At 46.1% G+C, this 20,823-nt stretch overlaps 1 protein-coding gene across 19 annotated transcripts in view; it reads right to left on the bottom strand.

The window, feature by feature from the left end:
• The window catches only part of GRN (granulin precursor), a 1,029,241-nt gene that overhangs the window by 178,974 nt on the left and 829,444 nt on the right, over positions 1-20,823 (bottom strand). For 14 of the 19 annotated variants that reach the window (XM_069237890.1, XM_069237896.1, XM_069237897.1 and 11 more), the window contains one exon: positions 2,088-2,324. The exons of the other annotated variants lie outside the window; for them this stretch is intronic. In XM_069237890.1, coding sequence (XP_069093991.1) covers positions 2,088-2,324 — 237 coding nt within the window. The remainder of the gene's footprint in view (positions 1-2,087; positions 2,325-20,823) is intronic. 19 annotated transcript variants of the gene reach the window in all.

Raw genomic sequence — 20,823 nt, 5'->3', positions numbered from 1 at the left:
CAACAAATGCTTTGCACTACCCTCTGACAAACCCAACTGTTTAGCATCGCATGTCAAGCAGCAAGTAGCTTGAGGGCACGCTCATTCAAGGCCCTGGGTGCATGGCGCGATAATCAATGCATGTTTTGTGTCTCTGGTGTCTTGCGCATGACCATAACACCAACACAACAGGCTTCCTAAAATTTCTTCAGCCTCCAAGAGAAACATATTTTTGTGGAAGAACCTTCCACATCCAAAAGTCCACCTTCTGGATCACCTGCTCAAACAGCTTTGCACAGAACACAACTTCAGAAACTCAAGCGAAGACACCCCTGTTTATGTTCCATTTGACTATGAAGGCATTATCAGTAGACCAAAACAATGCAAATATAACCGAATGTGCTGAAAGGACCCTCTCTGCTTAGCTCACAAACAGTTCTTGTTATGAAGTGCTTTCTGATTCCTGCTGTAACTTTGCTCACCCTTTCCAGACTATGATTGCCACCTCATCATGGACACAGTAATTCCAATCCATGACTTTCATGTGACAACCTAGCGAGGGGTACTCTACAAAGGTCCAAGAGGGCTAGAACCTAGTATGAGTTCTAAGACAATCACTGCATGGGTATAATAATTCCATTTAAATGTGTTGTAAGAAAATATATTTTATGTGGACAACCATAAAATCTGGCATGATCAACCAACTTTGATCTAAACTGAACACTCCTTACCTAATGCCTCCTGGCTGTTGTGGTCTTGGTACGATCCCTTTGAACTAATTAAAGCTGACAGCAATGATTTCTAAGTAAAAATCCCTAGAACGGAAATGCAGGATGAGATGGCCACCCTGTTCTAGCCTCCAATACCACATGTAACATGCAGCAACTGAAGCAAGTTACAAAACAATAAAAGAAATACATGGAGCAGACAACTGTAATTGTGTGCTGTGCTATCAATGTAAAAAGAAAGAAATATATAAAGTGAGTCAGACTTTGAACCCTTTTTTCTTCACTAACATCAAGTATACTCCCATGTTCGGAAATATGAGTTTCTGCCAACATTCTAGCAAGCAGTAACCTACCCATAAAGGGGCACTCAGAGTCAAACACCTTGAGACAACTTTAGAAAGGTAAATCACATGCACTTCCACAACACATTCAAAACAGACCCCTCAGTTACATAAAGGGATGGACCCCACAGTTTTTCTATTCTCAAGCATTACCACAATGGAACTGATAAACACAATGTATTAAAAAAAACCTTTACCAGGTAGTGCTGCCTTAATCTACCACTTAAACAGGTCAGGATTTAAAAAAACAAACAGAAAAAAGAAATACCAGGATAAGGGCAAGGCGTGCTATACAAAGTATATGACTTGATGTTCTCAAAACAGAAGTGCCACAAAAGCGCAATACACCAGAAGGATCAAAAAGGTAAACAGCCTCTCAATTTAAATTTAAGATAGACACCAAAATGGCTTGGGGTTATTTAAAAGTCAGTGTGGTTCACTGTGAGTACCTCCTAACCTTTATTAATTTATGCCATAACTAAACTTTTGATTTATGCCCAGGCTGTTGCTTGCAATTCCAATCATTAAACCCTTCATGCTGTCTTTCGAACTCAGACTAAACAAAGTACAGAAATGTCAAGTATGAATGACTCAAATAAGCCACCTGAACCCAGCTCAGATTTACTAATGGCAGTGCTGACCAACACAAAAAAACTGCTGGGTCTAAACATCTCACAGACTCCCCAAAGACTCAACAGCTTATGAAGCCATTTCAAAAATGTGTATCCAGTATCCTAGAACAAAAAAGCAAAATGAACTCCACAACCACCATTTGGACTGAAAATGTGAAGGCCTTGTTCTCTTAAACTAGACTCACCCAGATGCACCCCTTAGCCCCAATCAGGCTGCCACAATGTATGCCTGCAAGATGATTTCCAGGAATTTCATTGTAGCATACCTATCATCCTTTGCAAACCACTATAAACCTACGAGTTGGGTAGCTTAAAATGTATAATTAACAGTATCATATGATTTCTTCTCTATTACCCCCAATGTTTGTAAATTCACATGAAGCAGCCAATAGAAAGAACTAACTTACTTTTTCAACAGGACAACAATCCCAAGACCCGGAAACTGATCTGCAGCAGGTACTGTCAGCTGGACAGCTTGATGTATCATCACATGGTACTTCCCAAATGTGTGGCACTTTCTTTACATGAGTTTGAGTCTTTAATAAAAAGGGTATTTCTTCATCTCCACGAGTGCAACTTTGTTGCTCCACGTTACAGGTGTAGCCGTTGGGACAGCAATGTACGTGATCAGAACAGCACACGGCCTGGAAAGAGGATAAACCCAGTAAACTCTATGGGGACAAAACAATCAACCAAACTTCACTTCATTTACCAACCCACAGCTCGTGGCAGCCTCTGGTGAGCAGGAGAACAAAAAGTAAAGATATCAAGAATAACAACAATCATCTCTAATATTCTAAAGGTTGTTTTAACAAAGAATTGTGGATTGCTGGCAAGCAATCACAGACCATGTTACGTTAAGGTACATGACAAATTCCCAGGGTTGGAGGGGCACAGAGAACAACAAGACCTGACCAACATAACAAGTTACTTACCTTCGGTAACAAATTATCTGGTAGAGACATATTCAAGCTACAGATTGCTTAACTTAGAATTTTCCCCAGGCCTCAGTCTAGATCCGGAGATTCTTCTGGAGCAGTGCCCCTGCGTGTCGTTAGGTGACGTCAGTCGACTACGCATCCGTTGTTGGCGTTTTGTTTGTGGGTTAGGATTTCGTAGGTTGTATATAGGCGCCACCCCTGGTTAGTCAGAACTACGGCCCTAAAAGGGAAGTCCCTGTCCCTAGAAATCAGTTCGCAAAGCAGTGAGAACAGGTGTGTTGGTAAGGAATCTACAACTAGAACATTTCTCTACCAGATAATTTGTCACCCAAGGTAAGTAAATTGATCATCTGTTAGAGACTTCTGGTTGCAGATTCCTTACCTTAGAATAGATTCCCAAGCAATACCATCCCCGGAGGAGGGTCTGCAAACCAAGATCATACTAGAAAGTCCTGCAGGACCGAACAGGCAAAGTACCCGTCCCTTCAGACCAGAGTGTCCAAGCAGTAGTGTTTGGTGAACATGTGCAAGGATACCCATGTTGCTGCCTGACAAATATCCAGGACTGGAACTCCTCATGCTAACGCAGTGGTTGCAGCTGTTGCTCTAGTGGAGTGAGCACGCAGACCCTCTGGGGGTTCCTTCTTAGCCAATGCATAAACTTTTAATGCAGAGAACAACCCATCTAGAGTTGGTTCCCTTGTGCACTGCCCGACCTTTCTTAACATCCACATAACCAACAAAGAGTTGATCATCCACCCAGAACTCTTTGGTACGATCAAGATTGAACATCAACGATCTTTTTGGGTCCAGGCGGTAGAGTCTCTCCTCTTCCTTGGAAGTTTTTAGGGTTGCGTAAAAAAGTAGGCAATGTGATGAATTAGCTTCCATGAAAGGGTGTGACCACTTAAAATAGAAAGGAAAGACCTGGTACAAAGCACCACCTTGTCAGGATGGATGGAAATGAAAGGTGGGCTCGAGGAAAGGGCTTGCAACTCACACTATGCGGGCAGAAGTGATGGCTACAAGAAAGGCTGTCTTAAGAGTAAGAAGAATAAGTGGACAGTTGTGAAGTGACTCGAAACGAGCATCTATCAGGAAGGTAAGAATCAAGCTCAAATCCCATTGAGGCATTATGAACAGAGAAGAAAGAAACATGTGGGTAAGGCCTTTGAGGAATCTATCAACAATAGGAGATTTAAAAAAGAGAGTTGATCAGGCAATCTGAGGAGTTCCGAGATGGCTGACAAGTAAACCTTGAGGGTGTCTGAAGCAGAGCCCTCCTGGGCTTAAGAAAGAACAAACAGATGGACACCAGATAGAGGGGCAAGGGGGTGGGGAGCTGAAGGTGAGGGGGGGGGGGGGCACTTGTCTGTGCACCATGCTACAATTGTTCTATCAACAGGCGTATACTGTTTTGGTGGAGGCACGCTTGGCTGCCAAGATAACGTTGCAGACATCAGGAGGAAGGTCAAAAGCTGTCAAGTGTTGCCGCTCCATCTCCACACAGGAAGACGGACACTAGACTCTGGGTGGAGAACTATCCCCTGCTGCTCCGACAGAAGGTCCTCCCGAAGAGACAGTGTGAGTGGAGGATCGATGGTCATACTCAAAAGCTCAGGATACCATACCCTTTGTGCCCAGTCTGGAGCTACAAGAATGACTATGACCTCGTCATTCTTGATCTTCTTAAGAACTATGGGCAGAAGTGGTACTGGTGCAATGGCATACAGAAAGAAGGCCTGAGTTCCACTCGAGACTAAAGGAGCTGCGAGAGAGTGCCGCCTTGGAAACTCCAACACACAAAACAGCTGACATTGCGCCTTCTCTGCAGAGGTGAACAGATCTAACCAAAGCTCTCCCCACTGCTGAAAGAGACCTTGTGCTACCTCTGGGTGGAGACGCCATATGTGATCAACTAGGCATTGACAGCTGTAGTTGTCTGCTCTGGCGTTCAAAGCCCCAGGGATATGCTGATGTTCCAGCCCTGTCGAGAGACGCAGAGCCTTCGGACAAAGGGTATACGACCCCACCCCGCCCTACTTGTTGCAGTACCACATTGCGGTGGTGTTGTCCAGGAACACTGGATTCACTTTCCCTTTGAGAGAGAGAGAAGGAATGCTTTCAATGCTAGCCTTATCGCCCTGAGCTCCAAAAGAATAATATGGAACCCGGACTCCGCCGGAGACCAGGCGCCCCCGATTTCTGCCTCTCCCATGTGGCTGCCCCCTCCCAGGAGTGACATCTGTCACTACTGTCCGATCTGGTTGGGGAAGGGAGAGGGATCTGCCTCTAACCCAAATGCGGTTCAAACACCACTACTGTAGATCGTGCGCAGTTTACTCCAAGATCTAGACCATGTCAGAGAGATTCCCCTGATGCTGTGCCTACTAGAACTTCAGGACCCACTGCAGAGCCCGCATATGCCATCTTGAATGTGTCACCAGCAGGATGCAGCCTCAGTCATTCTCACCAAAATACAGGAAAGAGGTTGATGCATTGGTATCATAGCCTGAATATCCTGGACTCTCAGAAGGATAAGCCAGAAACTGCACCATGTCCAGGTCAGCTCTGATGAAAGGGGGCATCTGAGAAGGAGTCAGGTGTGACTTTGGCACGTTTATAGTGAACCCTAGGAGATCCACTGCAGTCTGGAGGCGGAAAACGACCGCTTGGGGTGAGCCCCCCTTTAACCACTAGTCGTCGAGGTAGGGGAAGACTGAAACCCCTAACCTGCCCAGATGAGGTGCGACCACTGCTATCACCTTGGTGAACACCTGAGGGGCGCTGGTAAGGCCAAAGGGGAGCACAGTAGTTTGAAAATGCTTGTGACCTACCATGAACCGCAAGCCATGTCTGTGGGCCGGCAGGATAGAACTATGGAAATATGCGTCTTGCAAGTCCAACGCTACCATCTACCATCCAGTCTCCTGGGTCCCGGGCAGACAGGACCTGAGCCAGAGTGAGCATTTTTAGCTTTTTCTTGAGGAAGAGATTAAGGGACCGGAGGTCTAGGATAGGGCGGAGGCCCTTGTCCTTTTTGGGCACCACAAAAGTAGCAGGAATATCAACCACAACCTACTTCTGGCACAGGCACCCTTCTATATGGCTCCCTTAGCCAAGAGAGCTGTAACCGCCTCGTGGAGATCATCCGTCATCCGATTGTAGGATGGTGGCATAGATGGAGGGGTAGTCTTGAAGGGGAGGGTGTAGCCCCTTCAGACTATTTGCAAAACCCACCTGTCTTAACAAGATGGATTCCCAGAGGGGCAGGTGATGGCGAATCCTGACTTCGACTGGTCCCTGATGGGGAAGCGTCAGACTAGGAAGGTTTGGAGGCTGCAGCAGGAGGGATGGTGGACTGGCCAGGCAGCTGGCTCCTATAGCCACATGGACAATGGATCTCACGTCCCCAGCCACGCAGAGGCTGGGCAGCATGCACGGCAAGGTGGCTAGAGGGAAAGGGACGTGTGGTTGGGCGCCCTTTCCGTAGCCATGAGAGGGGCGAAAAGCCATAGCCCGGGACTCCTTAAAGCGCTCAAGCGCAGAGTCTGCTTTGTCTCCGAAGGGAAGAGTACCATCAAACAGCATGTCCGAAAAGCCAGACGTCCTCGTCCAAGTGTGATGCCTCAAGGCCACCGACGATGCAACCAATCTGCCCAGTAAGTTGCTCGTGTCCAGCCCACATCTGATTGGGAACTTAGCTGCATCTGTCCCGTCAGCAACAGCTTGGGAGAGAATGGCCCGGGCTTCCTCCGGGACCTGTGGCACCACCTGTGCAACTGTGTCCCATAAAGCAAGGAAGCAATGTCCCAAAAGGCATGCAGTGTTCACGGACAATTCCAGACTGGTGGAGGAAAACATTTTCTTCCCAAGCTGATCTAGTCTTCTCGATTCCCTCGCTGGGGGAGCGTAAGGGAATGCGCCTGAGGATGTAGAGGTCTGGATGACCAAGCTCTCAGTGGTGGGGTGTTGGGTCAGGAATTTTGGGTCATTAGCCACAGGCCTATGGTGGCAGGCAATTGTCCTGTTTCCAGGAGCCCCTGTGCTGGGTTGGACCAAGTCCCCAGCAGGAAATCAGTGAGGGCCTCATTAAAGGACAAAAGGGGTTTTGATGAAGCCCCAGGTCAAAACACCTCAGTCAGGAGGTTAGTCCTGACAGCCACATAAGGCAACTCGAAGTTGAGGACCTCGGTCACTCTCTTTACCACCACTGAGTAAGACACCACCTCCTCTGTAGCCACAGTATGGGGAAAAAGCATGCCAGCGTCAGGGGAGGTATCAAGACCACTGGCTTCACCCAAGTCCTGAGCCCAGTCCTTGGGCTCTTTAAGCTGGTATTCTAAAGGGTCTGCGACACCTCCATGCTCTCATCATATCCGTATCCATAAGAATAGGGGTCAGAATCCAACCTGGGGAGCAGGGTCCCCGTTGAAGTCAGACACTGAATCAGCTCTGTGTCTGAGTCAGCAGTAATTATGGGATTGACGTTGATCGCGGGCCTGGGTAACATCAGGAGTGTCAACATCTGCACTGTCGTTGGGGAAGGTCACAATGTTACGACAAATGCAGCTGCAGATCTGGAAATGGACCCCTGGGAGCTCTCTAGAGCCAAAGTTGCCGGCGCGGAGCCTAGGGGGGCCCCTGCCACCCCACAGGCCAGAAGGTGCTCCCAGTCAGGGTCAGCCTCCCCACATATGAGGTGCATGGCATCACAGAACTCACGGAGTTGGGCCTGGGCGGCTCTGGGTTCTGGGAGGCGCGGAGCCGACCCAGAAGTAGGCTCGGATGATGGAGGACTAGAGTGAAGATGCTCCTTGTCCTGTGTTGCATTATCCGACTGACAGGGTAAAGTCAAAGAACGTTTGGACTTCACCTTCTTATGCTTACCCAAGCATTCCGAATATTCTGAATGGGACGACAAACAATGTGAACTCCGCTAGCGGTCTTGGGACCTTCCTCTCAATTGTGAGCGACGCAGAACAGAGCGCAAGGCCACCAGGAGCTTTAGGGACCGCTCCCTCAACCTTTAGGTTCTTGGCCAGCATTTGGAGCATGACTTCGGGTCATGGGCGAGCTCCAAGCACCAAAGAGACATGATGTGCAGATCTGTCACGGACATCATTCGATGTCAGGAGTCGCAGGGCTTGAAGCCGGTCTTCCGTGACGATATACTCGACTCACCAGAAGGTCAAAAAGGTTTTGATAAAGGTCGAAAAAAGCCAGTCAAAAAGTGACTGTGGGGGAGCTCTTCTTTGGATCTGCACGTAGGCTGGCGTGGAAAGAAAAGAACTGACGCCAGTGCACCAAGGTGGCGTCTATATAGGACCCGCAAAGTCATATCCGGTGAACACGACACCGACGCTAACTGACAGCACGCGTGGGTACTGTTTGAGAAAAATCTTCAGATTCAGACTGACAGCTGGGAGAAATTGTAAGGTAAGGAATCTGCAAATAGAAGTCTCTATCAGATTAAAAAAAATACTCTCTGTGGTAACACAAAGGAGAATTCTGGAATACATTCAAGGAATGGTTCAGGAAGGTATGATATTCTTTAGTCCCAAGGTGGGTGCAAGTTGGACATTCTCCACTTAAACAGCAAACTCTGCTGGCACAGAGTCAATTTCACCGATAGGTATAGATCATCAGCTTTCTCTTGAGGTTAGGTGAAGCCGTACAACAATGTAAATCCAATGATCATCTTACTTATCAACATGTTTATAGCAGAGTGTTGATGTCAGGGCCATATGCTGTTTGGACAGACTGCCTGTGAATGGTTTAGCAAAACTAAGCTGTTCTGTTCAGGTTGTTTTTCTGGACTATCTTTAGGTTATCCTCCATGGAACTCGTCACTCATGCTAGTCCACTGCGAGTGCTTGTTTACTTTATGGTACCTCACCTTAGCAGTGCATGTCAGGGGGAATACCCAAGGTGAACAAAAGTACTGCCTCCTTGTTCCAAGCTAAGCTGCGATTAGCATTAGTGAAAGCAATTACTAGCCCAGCAGTACCTGTACCCTATGCAAAGAACATACATTGAATCTCTCAATGAAAAGTCAGTCTAGTCCCCATAACTAAGGCCCCTTGCTGCACTCCTGTCTGGAAAATATGTTGATACTTTCTGGCTGTACAGTGTATGTGCTGAATGGATGGCAGGTTCTGTTTGCACTATGTCTGCATACTGCACAAGATGGTAGCTCACGTTCGCACACGCTGCTTTTTTTCCAAGTGAGCATGGTCAATACTCATGCCCTTTTTTCCCTGCCTGGTTTTAACTGGTAGGTATCCTGATTAATCTGGTCTGATGGTTTGAAAGGGGGTAGGGGGTGGGGTCTGTAGGGAGAAGAGGCTAAGCCATTACTTTCTTACTTCAGATTTCCTTCTTATTGAGTGACTCATTTTTTTGATTATCGTTGTTGCTGGACATCATTTAATAACAGTGACTTGTGTGAGACTTCACTGGCTCCCAATATAGAAAAACGTGTTGGCCTTCATATTTCAAGAAGACAGTGAAAACGAAACACACAGGCAAAATGCACCTCTTTAGGAATGGCTCTGTTGAAAAACTTTTGAAATAGGCTGCCCCAGTCTGTCTCTAGCTTTGTGCTTGGTCCACCAAAGGAAGATAAATATTGGCACTACTAGATTTGCAAAGGACTGTCTGTACCTCCATTAAGAAAACATATTGGCAGGATCTGAAACTGTGCTGGTTGCTGCTTAGATTCAAAGCCCATGTCTAGATAACTACATGTAGCTTTGCTTCTATCTGGTTGTGGAGGTTCGATAGACTAATGTATCCATCACATGGATCAGATTTTGACTTTATGGTCATAGGTTCAAATCACCACCGGTCGACCCAGACTTATCCTTTTGAAGTTCAAAGAAAAGAATGGCAAGTAAATGGGGAACATTAAACAAGCAACCATGCTCTGTCAATAGCACAAAATGTTCCTTGAACAGCACAAGCCCAGAGAACACAGACTGATGTTTACACTCTGACAAAACAACAGAAAACATTTCACAGGTGTGTGCCTGAAGTAACGCCCCCATCGCACCGCTGTAGATGTAGTATAACCATTTTCGCTTAGCAGTGTTTTTAATGACTCTACAGGGGTGGTGTAAACTTCTCTCAGGTGAGGGTGTGGATTGAAAACGTGCTGGCAAGATGTGGTTGCAGGATTCAGTTTACACCTTTAACACTGGCAAGTGAAATGGTCATGTGAGCTCCAGAATGTTTCTAGCCTCCTGGAGTCATGGTTGGCAGTCCTGATAAGGTGAAGGGGTGACAGAATCAACAGGAAGATATAAGACTAACATGCTGCCCTCACAAGTACTACTGGTCTTAGGGAGTGAGGTTTCACTCAAGGTTTAAGAGCTCACAGAGGATATGGGCCACCATTGACAGGATGAACCAGCCAGTTCTCAAGTCTGTAGTAGGCTCGATATGTTCAGCCTCTTCGGGCCAGGCTGGGCAGTATTATGGACACTCCAGCATTGAACCATTAAGCAGCACTAAGTACCACATGGCAATGCAGTGCACAACTGAACTCAAAATTCGGTGGAAGAAGGCACGTTGTCAGCACACTAGGCATTCTACAAACTTCAGCAGTATGCCTGGTCCTCAGTCCTAGGTGTATACTCCTTAACCTAAAAAGCCAGATATACTACCTCTAGTCATACCCTTCCATTGCACAGGTGTAAAAAGCTTTCTTCAAGCAAACACTACACACTAGACTTATTGTGTAGGGACACATGTATATCTAAGTCTTTGGGCAGTTTGCTCAAACCCAACTGTACTGAAATTCAAATTTAGCTTCAAACTTTAGGGGGGGAAATCCTGGCAAAGCATATTTTCCTTTCAGGGGAAAAAATAGCTCCTGAGTAACAAACCACAGAGGAAATGAGACCAATTAAGAACTGTTTTAGGTCAATTAGGCGCTGCAGTTGGGCAACACACAGCCAGAAAATGACTGAGGGTTCAGCAGTGTATTATTTTTGCACATGTTCAACCAAAGTCATTTCTTTTGGCCACTGTACTGTCCTGGCTTTGCTCTGGACAGGGCAAAGGCTAACCTAATGAAACTGCCTTGGTTCAAAAGCAGTGCTGCAAAGGACCAGAGACAACACCAGCACAGGGAAACAAGTGTTTTGTACTTGAGCACTATCATACACAAACATTCAGGAAGCAAGGGTTCAGAACCTTAACAAGTTAGGCTGATTTATCAGGGAGACCCAGTAGCATTCTACTCACTAGGGTTTAGGTAATTCACCATGTGTTTCCATGATGTTCAATCCTACATAGATATAAGCCAATGTATACATTCCAAGAACAGTTCTTCTACAGAGATCTATCTAAATAAATGGCACATTGAAAACAATGTTTGAAATGTGTAGGCCTAAGCAATTGTTTTAAAATGCTTTCACTAAAAAGGAGAAAAGTATTACACTTAGTCACTAAGGACCACAGTTTTGCAGACAAGGAGAAACATCTAAAGATCTCTCCAGGTTTGTTTTGTAGCAAGAGTACAAATTGTGAAACAAAATATATATTGGCGCCTGCAACCATGGCAGGCCCGCTGCCCAGAATATTTGGTTTGGGGTGCATGGCCTCTGTAAGAGCAACATCAAAAGAAAGCTCCAGGCATGCAGTATTGTCTTCAAGTTTTGGAATGTCATCCATTTTAAAGTTCCAAATTCAAAATTTCAGAAATATCTGGCATAACCTTTTTAAATATACTCCCATTATCATCCACAGGAGGATGAAAGACTGAGTTGGCTTTGTCAGGAATTCCAACCAATTACCTAAATGTAGCAGCACTCCAAGGGATCTTAATAAATACCAGTTTACAGAAAGGGGAATAAGACAGAAGTAAACTGGTATTTATTAAGATCCCTTGGAATCATGCAATGTTTAGGTCACTGGTTTGAATTCCTGTCAGCTCAGTCTTTTATCCTTCCGGGGATGATAATGGGAGTAGGTTTAAAAAGGGTATGGGGGAAGGTTCTGCTAAAACATAGCATTAATACTTACAAAGTCCAGCTGTGAACTGTCTACTATGTCCATTATATTATTAAAGGACAGAGCCAAAGGTGAGGGTCTTTAACAAAGGAGCGGGCCTTTAATGGCCAGTATAGCCCCCTAATGCGGGCTATGAGGCTATTAGAACATTCCACCCCTGGAGGGCAGAATGTTCTAATTACTAAAACAAAGGCTTCACAGAGCACAAGGGGGTTAGAATCCTTCAGGCTCAGTGAGGCCTTTGTTCAGAGCAACAGGCAAACACTGGAATGTTGATACTCTTGACTTCTACCAGCCATTAGAAGCCCGGAGCACTCCATTGTCTTCAATGGAGCTCTCAACATTCCAATGTTCTAATATTACTTATGTCCTCAGGGCTGATGGTGAACCTGTACAGTAAAACAGAGATGAATCCTTAGAATTCACTCCTATAATTGCATCAAGGAACTTAGGGTAATGTAGATATATTCCTAAGCTGCTGAATATTTTGACTGATGGAACCTGTTCATGTTCAAACTTTAGCACAGCACCCTCAGCCGCCCCTCATGGAACTGAGACTATAGATCCATGGCTCACAAACTTCAAGATGCGTACTACTGAGTGGAGGCCTCATAGACAATCAAAATCTAAAAGATGTGATTTAATTAATAGAAAACTTTAAAAATGCATTGACTCACGGCAGGCACATACAGATGACTGGGAAACTGAAAGAAGAGAATTTAGGTAAGTCAGAATTATATGGTCAAAAAGCTGCTGAATAACAAGCACTGCCTGAAAATAAAAGGCAGTCAGAAGTCTAGAATTATGTAGGAGGGAATGAATTTGCTCAAAACATGAAGCATTTACAGGAGAGTGGGCAATCATATAACTAGTGTTCTCTTTTATGTTTACTTTCTTTCTTCAATAAGATATAGTATTTCACAAATTCCCGAAAAATGTTTTAAACAAACAAAACCTTGACATTGTTGTACACCAAGAAATCTTGTACTGCTGTCATGCACATCCTTGCTTTGTTAAGTATGCAAGGGAGCAAGGAATTACACCTACTAGAGCCCTAATGCACATCCCTTCCCCTGTGTTCCAACTAGTTACCAGGCTCCAAAAGACACCCATACCAGGACATTAAGAATGCCCAAAGAAATTTCTTCTTAACCAATGGTCCACTGACATTTGGGAGGTCTGCAGCGCATACTCAGGTCTTTGATGGCTTAAAAAGTAACATTAAAAGATTTATGAAGCATATATGTACAAAAAGGAAAATACAAAAATGTTTGAACACTGTAAAATTGAAGGAATTTGAAATTGAAAGCTAAAAATTAAGTTGGGGGAGCAGAATAAGTACAGAAAAAAAGAAGCTAATGTGAACTAAAAACCAAGAGAAGAGAAAGATACAGAGAAGTCAGATAAAAACAGGGAGAAATTAGAAAATAAAGAGACAGACGCAAGAGAAAAACAAAGATATAAAGGCAACGAGCTGGAGAGATACACGAGGAGAGACAAGGAATGACCGACACAAAAAAATAAATAAAAAGAGAAACAGAGAAAGAGAATGATAGCGAGAGTGAAAAAAGAACAGACAGAATTTGAGAGGGTAAGACAGAACGTGAAAGGTGGCAAGACAAAGATATAGATAAAGGTGGTCAGGGAACGCTAACAAGAGGGAGAGACCAGGGACATTCAGAAAGACATCTGTATCTGTCTCTATTTTTATCTTCTTATAAAACTACCTATAATCTATATACACATCTATATATCTATCTCTAGTTATCTTTGTCTATCTTTACATCTGTTTTGGCTTCTGTATCTATAGCTATCTGTCTATCTCTAAAAATCAACCTGTCCATATTTACCTATCGATTAACATATATCATTTATGCTTGGATGATTTTACTGCAGAAAATGAAGTGATATAAAAGCCATATTTCAAACAGGGACCATGAAAATATGGGAAGCATTTCATGGTTCCTTGAGAAATAAAGATTTCAGTCATAATAATGCCACCCCCCACAAAACTCTCCAGACTAATACCATTGCCGGGGTGACTAGAATTATGAGTCACGGCTATCTAAATTATGAAGCAAAAAAGGCAAACTATGCTGCACGTTTGTGGTAGTATTTTTTTCCTCCTTCTGTGATAGAAACAATGTATGTGAAATCTTTCAATCATGTTAAATTATGCAGCAAATTATGTGGCAAATAGGATAAATCAATAATTACGTGGTAAACACTGCAGACACAATATTCCTGAAATCCAATGGCCTTTTCCATTGTTGTAATACCACCTTAGTGATAAACTATAAAACTAAACATTTTAATACCCATCAGTGCCTGCTGTTAAATGCACAAAGTTTTTTACCATCCAAGCCCACACCTGCGGCAAGAGCAATCTTTGCCTATTAACACGGCTAGGGAGAAAACAAGCAGTGAGAAGGTGACTGTCCCCTAGGTTTGAAATAATCTCTTTTCAGCCTCAACCTATGTCTGCAGGCCTGCCATTGCAGCATGCGTAAAAAGGTGCATGCACCCTTTCACTGCTGGTCATTGCACCAGGTCACTGTAAGTCACCCCTATGTTGGGCCCTCCTATCCAAGAGGATAGGGTGCAGGTTCCTGTGTAATAGGGTAGGTGCATGAGCAGAGGTGCCCTACAAACTCCAGTTCCATTGTACTGGACTTCGTAAGTGCGAGGAAGCCACTTTATACGTGTACTGGCCCCAGGTCACTCAATACCTGTGGTCCAGCTACATAATGGCAACTCCAAACCTAGGCATGTTTGGTATCAAACATGTCGGAATCATACCTCAATACTAATGCCAGTATTGGTGGTATGATTCTATGCAGTCTGGGGGCTTCTTAAAGGACACCCCAGTATTGCACCTATCAGCCTTCCATGGTTTTGAGGGCAGCCCACGCTGTTGCAGCCCCTCAGACAGGTTTCTGCCAACTTGCTGCTTGGCCAGCTCAAGCAGGGGAAGGCAGAACAAAGGATTTCCTGTGGGAGAGGGAGGAAACACCCTCTCCCTTGGAAATGGGTGTTACAAGGCTGGGGAGAGGTAGCCTCCCCACACCACCGGCTCATTTTGAAGGGTACATTTGGTGCCCTCCTTGAATACTATGGTTTGCACCAGTCCAGGCCCCCCCACTCCCTGCTTTGCGCATGAAAGCACACAAAGGAAGGGGGAGTGACCACTACCCTGTCCATCACCACCCAAATGATGGTGTCCAGAACTCCTCCAGGTGGCCAACTCATGCCATCTTGAAAACAAGATGTGCAGAGGCCCCGGGGAGCATCTAGTTGGTCAGGACAGATAACTGATGTCAGTGACTCCCCTCTGATAGGTGGTCACCCTGCAGAGTGACCATGCCCCCTTGTCAGGGCCATTTAGAGACTCCCTTGCTGTTGGGTTCCCAGATTCGGCATGCAAAACTCCACCAGAAATCCTCTGCATCTACCTCTTCTGCTCCTAGTCACCGGAACTGTTACCGGACTTCACAGGAACCAAATAAGCCTGAGACGACCTCACCTTGCAACATTGTTTCTTCAGCTCCTCCCAGTAATTGCAACATTTCCACGGCTGTAAGGAAATGCCTCCTTGGCATGGTTACTCCCTGACTTTTTGCCTTTGCTGATGCCAAGTTATGATTCGAAAGTGTGCTGAGGCCTGCTAACCAGGCCCCAACACCAGTGTTCTTTCCCTAATCTGTACCTTTGTCTCCACAATTGGCACACCCTGGCATCCAGGTAAGTCCCTTGTAACTGGTACCCCTGGTACCAAGGGCCCTGATGCCAGAGAAGGTCTCTAAGGGCTGCACCATGTCTTATGCCACCTTGGGGACCCCTCACTCAGCACAGACACACTGCTTGCCAGTTTGTGTGTGCTGGTGGGGAGAAAATGACTACGTTGACATGGCACTCCCCTCAGGGTGCCATGCCAACCTCACACTGCCTATGGCATAGATAAGTCACCCCTCCAGCCGGCCTTACAGCCCTAAGGCAGGTTGCACTATACCATAGGTGAGGGAATAGGTGCATGAGCACTATGCCCCTACAGTGTCTAAGCAAAACCTTAGACATTATAAGTGCAGGGTAGCCATAAGAGTATATGGTCTGGGAGTCTGTCAAACACGAACTCCACAGCACCATAATGGCTACACTGAAAACTGGCAAGTTTGGTATCAAACTTCTCAGCACAATAAATGCACACTGATGCCAGTGTACATTTTATTGTGAAATACACCCCAGAGGGCATCTTAGAGATGCCCCCTGAAAACATACCCGACTTCCAGTGTGGGCTGACTAGTTTTGCCAGCCTGCCACACACCAGACATGTTGCTGGCCACATGGTGAGAGTGCCTTTGTCACTCTGTGGCTAGTAACGAAGTCTGTACTGGGTGGAGGTGCTTCTCACCTCCCCTGCAGGAACTGTAACACCTGGCGGTGAGCCTCAAAGGCTCACCCCCTTTGTTACAGCACCCCAGGGCACTCCAGCTAGTGGAGATGCCTGCCCCCTCCGGCCACGGCCCCACTTTTGGCGGCAAGGCCAGAGGAGATAATGAGAAAAACAAGGAGTCGTCACTGGCCAGTCAGGACAACCCCTAAGGTGTCCTGAGCTGAGGTGACTGACTTCTAGAAATCCTCCATCTTGCAGATGGAGGATTCCCCCAATAGGATTAGGGATGTGCCCCCCCTCCCCTCAGGGAGGAGGCACAAAGAGGGTGTAGCCACCCTCAGGGCTAGTAGCCATTGGGTACTAACCCCCCAGACCTAAACACACCCATAAATTGAGTATTTAGGGGCCCCCAGAACCTAGGAAGAGAGATTCCTGCAACCTTAAGACGATGAAAGACTGCTGACCTGAAAACCCTGCAGAGAAGACGGAGACAGCAACTGCTTTGGTCCCAGCCCTACCAGCCTGTCTCCCCATTTCAAGAAAAAAATGCAACAACGACGCGTTCCCCAGGGTCCAGCGACCTCTGAAGCCTCAGAGGACTACCATGCATCTAAAAGGACCAAGAACTCCCGAGGACAGCAGCCCTGTTCCCGAGAAACTACAAATTGCAACAAAGAAACAACTTTTAAAGGACTCAACGTTTCCCGCCTGAAGCGTGAGACTTTCCACTCTGCACCCGACGACCCGGCTTGACCTGCGGAGAAACAACACTACAGGGAGGACTCCCCAGCAACTGCGAGCCCGTGAGTAGCCAGAGTTGACCCCTTCCCCCGAGCCCCCACAGTGACGCCTGCAGAGGGAATCCCGAGGCTCCCCCTGACCACGACTGCCTGCTTCAAAGAACCCGACGCCTGGTAAAGACACTGCACCCGCAGCCCCCAGGACCTGAAGGATCCTACCTCCCATGCAGAAGCGACCCCCAGGTGGCCCTCTCTCTTGCCCAGGTGGTAGCTACCCCGAGGAGCGCCCCCCTTGCCTTCCTGCTTCGCTGAAGAGACCCCTGGGTCTCCCATTGAAACCTATTGCAAACCCGATGCTTGTTTGCACTCTGCACCCAGCCGCCCCTGTGCCGCTGAGGGTGTACTTTTTGTGCTGACTTGTGTCCCCCCCGGTGCCCTACAAAACCCCACTGGTCTGCCCTCCGAAGTCGCGGGTACTTACCTGCTGGCAGACTGGAACCGGGGCACCCCCTTCTCCATTGAAGCCTATGCGTTTTGGGCACCACTTTGACCTCCGCACCTGACCAGCCCTGAGCTGCTGGTGTGGTAACTTTGGGGTTGCCCTGAACCCCCAACGGTGGGCTACCTTGGACCCAACTTTGAACCCTGTAAGTGCTTTACTTACCTGTGAACCTAACACATACTTACCTCCCTGAGGAACTGTTGATTTTTGCACTGTGTCCAATTTTGAAATAGCTTATTGCCGTTTTTGCCAAAACTGTACATGCTATTGTGATGATTCAAAGTTCTTAAGATACCTGAGTGAAATACCTTTCATTTAAAGTATTGTTTGTAAATCTTGAACCTGTGGTTCTTAAAATAAACTAAGAAAATATATTTTTCAATATAAAAACCTATTGGCCTGGAATTGTTGGAGTGTGTGTTCCTCATTTATTGCCCGTGTGTGTACAACAAATGCTTAACACTACCCTCTGATAAGCCTACTGCTCGACCACTCTACCACAAAATAGAGCATTAGAATTATCTCTTTTTGCCACTATCTTACCTCTAAGAGGAACCCTTGGACTGTGCATGCTATTTCGAACTTTGAAAATAGTACATACAGAGCCAACTTCCTACAAGGGCTTTGCATCCTCTGGGGTCAGCACGACTTCAGCTGCACCAAAGAATCAAGAAAGAATCTCCCTTGGAGTGAAGGAGTCACTCCCCTTCATCCGCAGGCCCCTAAGACTACTACCTCCGGCTGCTTTGATCTGCTCTCCACAGGACTGTGTGGATCCTCCAACACAGGTGGTGGTTCTGAGTAGTCCTCTTGGTCCTCTCTGCCCTCTGTCCAACTTGGGAGACGGTGAGCCCTTGCCTCTCCTTGCAGGACAGTACCCCTGTGCACCACAACTCTTGCAGCAATCAAGGCTTGTTGACTTCTGCTCTAAGGGAACTTCAGGCTCAAAGTATTCCCGGCCTCCAGCACTTCATCCTTGCCAGGACAGTCTCTCCTCTGCTGCTCCAGCGACGTGTGACTCCTCTACAGGTGTGCTGACTGGGCCTCAATGCAATTTACTGTGCTTGCTGCCAGTGAGTCGCCTGTGGGGGCTGCAACTGCTTCTGCTGGCTCTTCCGACTGCTGAGGGTCAGCCTGGACTCGCCTCCACGGGTCGAGGCCCCTGGACCTATCTGGTCCTTTTCTTCTCTGCAAATACCTTTCTGCCCAGATTTGCATTTGCCAAGGCTTGTTGGTGGTCCTCCTGACCACCTGCGACCGGTGTGGTCAGGAGGCACAACTCTAAGGACCTCCCTGCAGCTCCTGGGCTCCACAGCGGATCTTTATCTTTCCTCGTCTAATGGAATCTTCATCCACAGAATGGTGGGTAGTGGCTCCTGCCCCACCTGAAAACTCCTGCGTGGGCTGGATTCTGTCCCCTTCTCTTGCAGGTCCTCTTCTTCCAGAATCCACTGTTGGATTCCACTGGACTGGTCCTGGTCTTGCAATCTTCCTTTTCCAAGTCCCCTTGTTTGCCCATGGGAAGACAATGTAACTTGCTCTCCTGGTAACTGGGCGTCACCTACTCACCTCTAGGGGTCCCAAGTTCTCCCAGCTCCTTTCTAACCATTAAACATCCTTGGGTAGAGGACCTAACTTCACATTCCACTATTTTGCATATATATCTATATATGGTTCCCTCCCGCCCCCCCCAAATAGGGCCCTAGCTATTTTCTGCTATTTCTTGCCAATGCTGGTTGTTTCTATATGCTAATTCCTAATAATTACAGTGTATATATAGTGTGTACTTTCCTCCAATCGGGGGACTGCCTATAAGTAATCTAGTTCAGTGCTACTGTAATAAAGTACCTTTATGTTTGTTAACACTGTGGTTCCTTTCATGTGTGATAAGTTACTGTGTGACTGCTGTGGTATTGCGAGTGCTTTACACTCCTCCTAGATAAGTCTTGGCTGCTCACCACAGCTACAACTAGAGAGCCTTGGCTTCCTAGATACGGTCTCACTGACTAAGAGGGGTGTCTGGACCTGGTATAAGATTCAAAACACCATAGGTGTACACCACACACCAGGCCAGATCCTACAATAACCAAAGGTGACCTCCTCATTCAAGTTCACCTTCACCTAGTGCACAGGTGTGATCCAGCTAATATCACAAGTTTTATGGTGCTGCATTTGTATAACTCTACAAACCACACAATAGCTTCTGTACACTTTTTTATAGTTTAGTATAGCGCAAACTTGACCCGAAGATACTGGAACGCTTTATGTGACCACCAGTGATATTACACAAGGACACGTTCATTTTGTCCAGGCACTGGGAGATTAAGTAATTTACCTACAATCACAGGATGTGAAGACAACACTGAGATTCAACCATGGTTCCCCAGCTCCAAAGTCGGCAGTTCTGGCCACTACCCTACATCCTAGAGTAAGCCACTGTAAGAATGAACTTGGTTAATCAAGTTGCTTTTAGTTTTCGTGTTGAGAAAGTAGATGTGGGCAAGTTGCTGAAAGTTTAAGCCACATGCCCTCTCTCACTAAGCTTGAGTGCCTCTTGGACCTTTCAGCTCAAAATTAAACTACCTTTAATGTGGCTTCTGCCCCCCACCCACGCCCTAAACCCAGGTGTCAAGAATTAAAGTCAGAATATTAAACTCTGCTGTAAAGAGAAAGAAATTCCTATTCAAGCATTAACCATTGTAAAACAAACAGATGAAAGAAAGATTCCCATCTAGTTGGTATATTGCGTAAAGTGAAACTACAAAACATGGGATCAGTCCCATCTTCCTTGTTTGACCAAATTGTGTGATCCTACAAAATGATTTTATTTGCTGTGCAGCATTTTTCTTTATGAATACTAATGAGAACACATTCAAATATGCAAGCTCAGGTTGTATGCTGCAAAGACCTATTTTAGCTTAGGGTGTCTATTGGACAAAAACTTATTGTGTTTGATTTAAATAGGCTTTAATGGTGCTTCACATATAATAGTTTAGGGCACGTGACAAGTGACTTGCCTCTTCATGGCAACAATTGTTTTCAATTGAAGATTAAAAGCTACCATTTTTAGGTCACAGCCTACCAGCCAATGCAGCTGTCTGATTTGCTAAAGACATCTAGAGGACATCCAGAAAGCAGACCTAGGAATGCATTCTGCTCTTTGCTTGCCATTGACTCTGTAGATTGTAATTCACATTTTCTTGCTTTCCATTTGTTGGTTTTATTTGTTTTAGGCTGTCCAGCTTGAGTTCATTCTTTCTTGCCTAAAGTACAAGGTACTTACCTTCGGTAACGATATATCTGGTGGAGACATTCTAGTTGCAGATTCCTTACCTTAGAATTTCCCCCAGGCGTCAGACTGGATCCAGAGATTTTTTCTTCGAGCAATACCCTTGCATGTCGGTAGGTGGCGTCGGTCGACTCCGCAGGCGTCGTAGTCGCCGTGATGACGTCGGGAGTAGTACATAGACGCCACCCACGCACAGTGACGTCAGTTTCTTTTAACGATTTTTCACGCCAGAACGCAGAGCCGCGAAGAACACTGATATTGGT

The sequence above is a fragment of the Pleurodeles waltl genome, chromosome 6 (assembly GCF_031143425.1).
Source record: "Pleurodeles waltl isolate 20211129_DDA chromosome 6, aPleWal1.hap1.20221129, whole genome shotgun sequence".
Classification (NCBI taxonomy): domain Eukaryota; kingdom Metazoa; phylum Chordata; class Amphibia; order Caudata; family Salamandridae; genus Pleurodeles; species Pleurodeles waltl.
The sequence above is the reverse complement of the archived record's forward strand: the minus strand, read 5'-3'. Positions and strand labels throughout refer to the sequence as shown.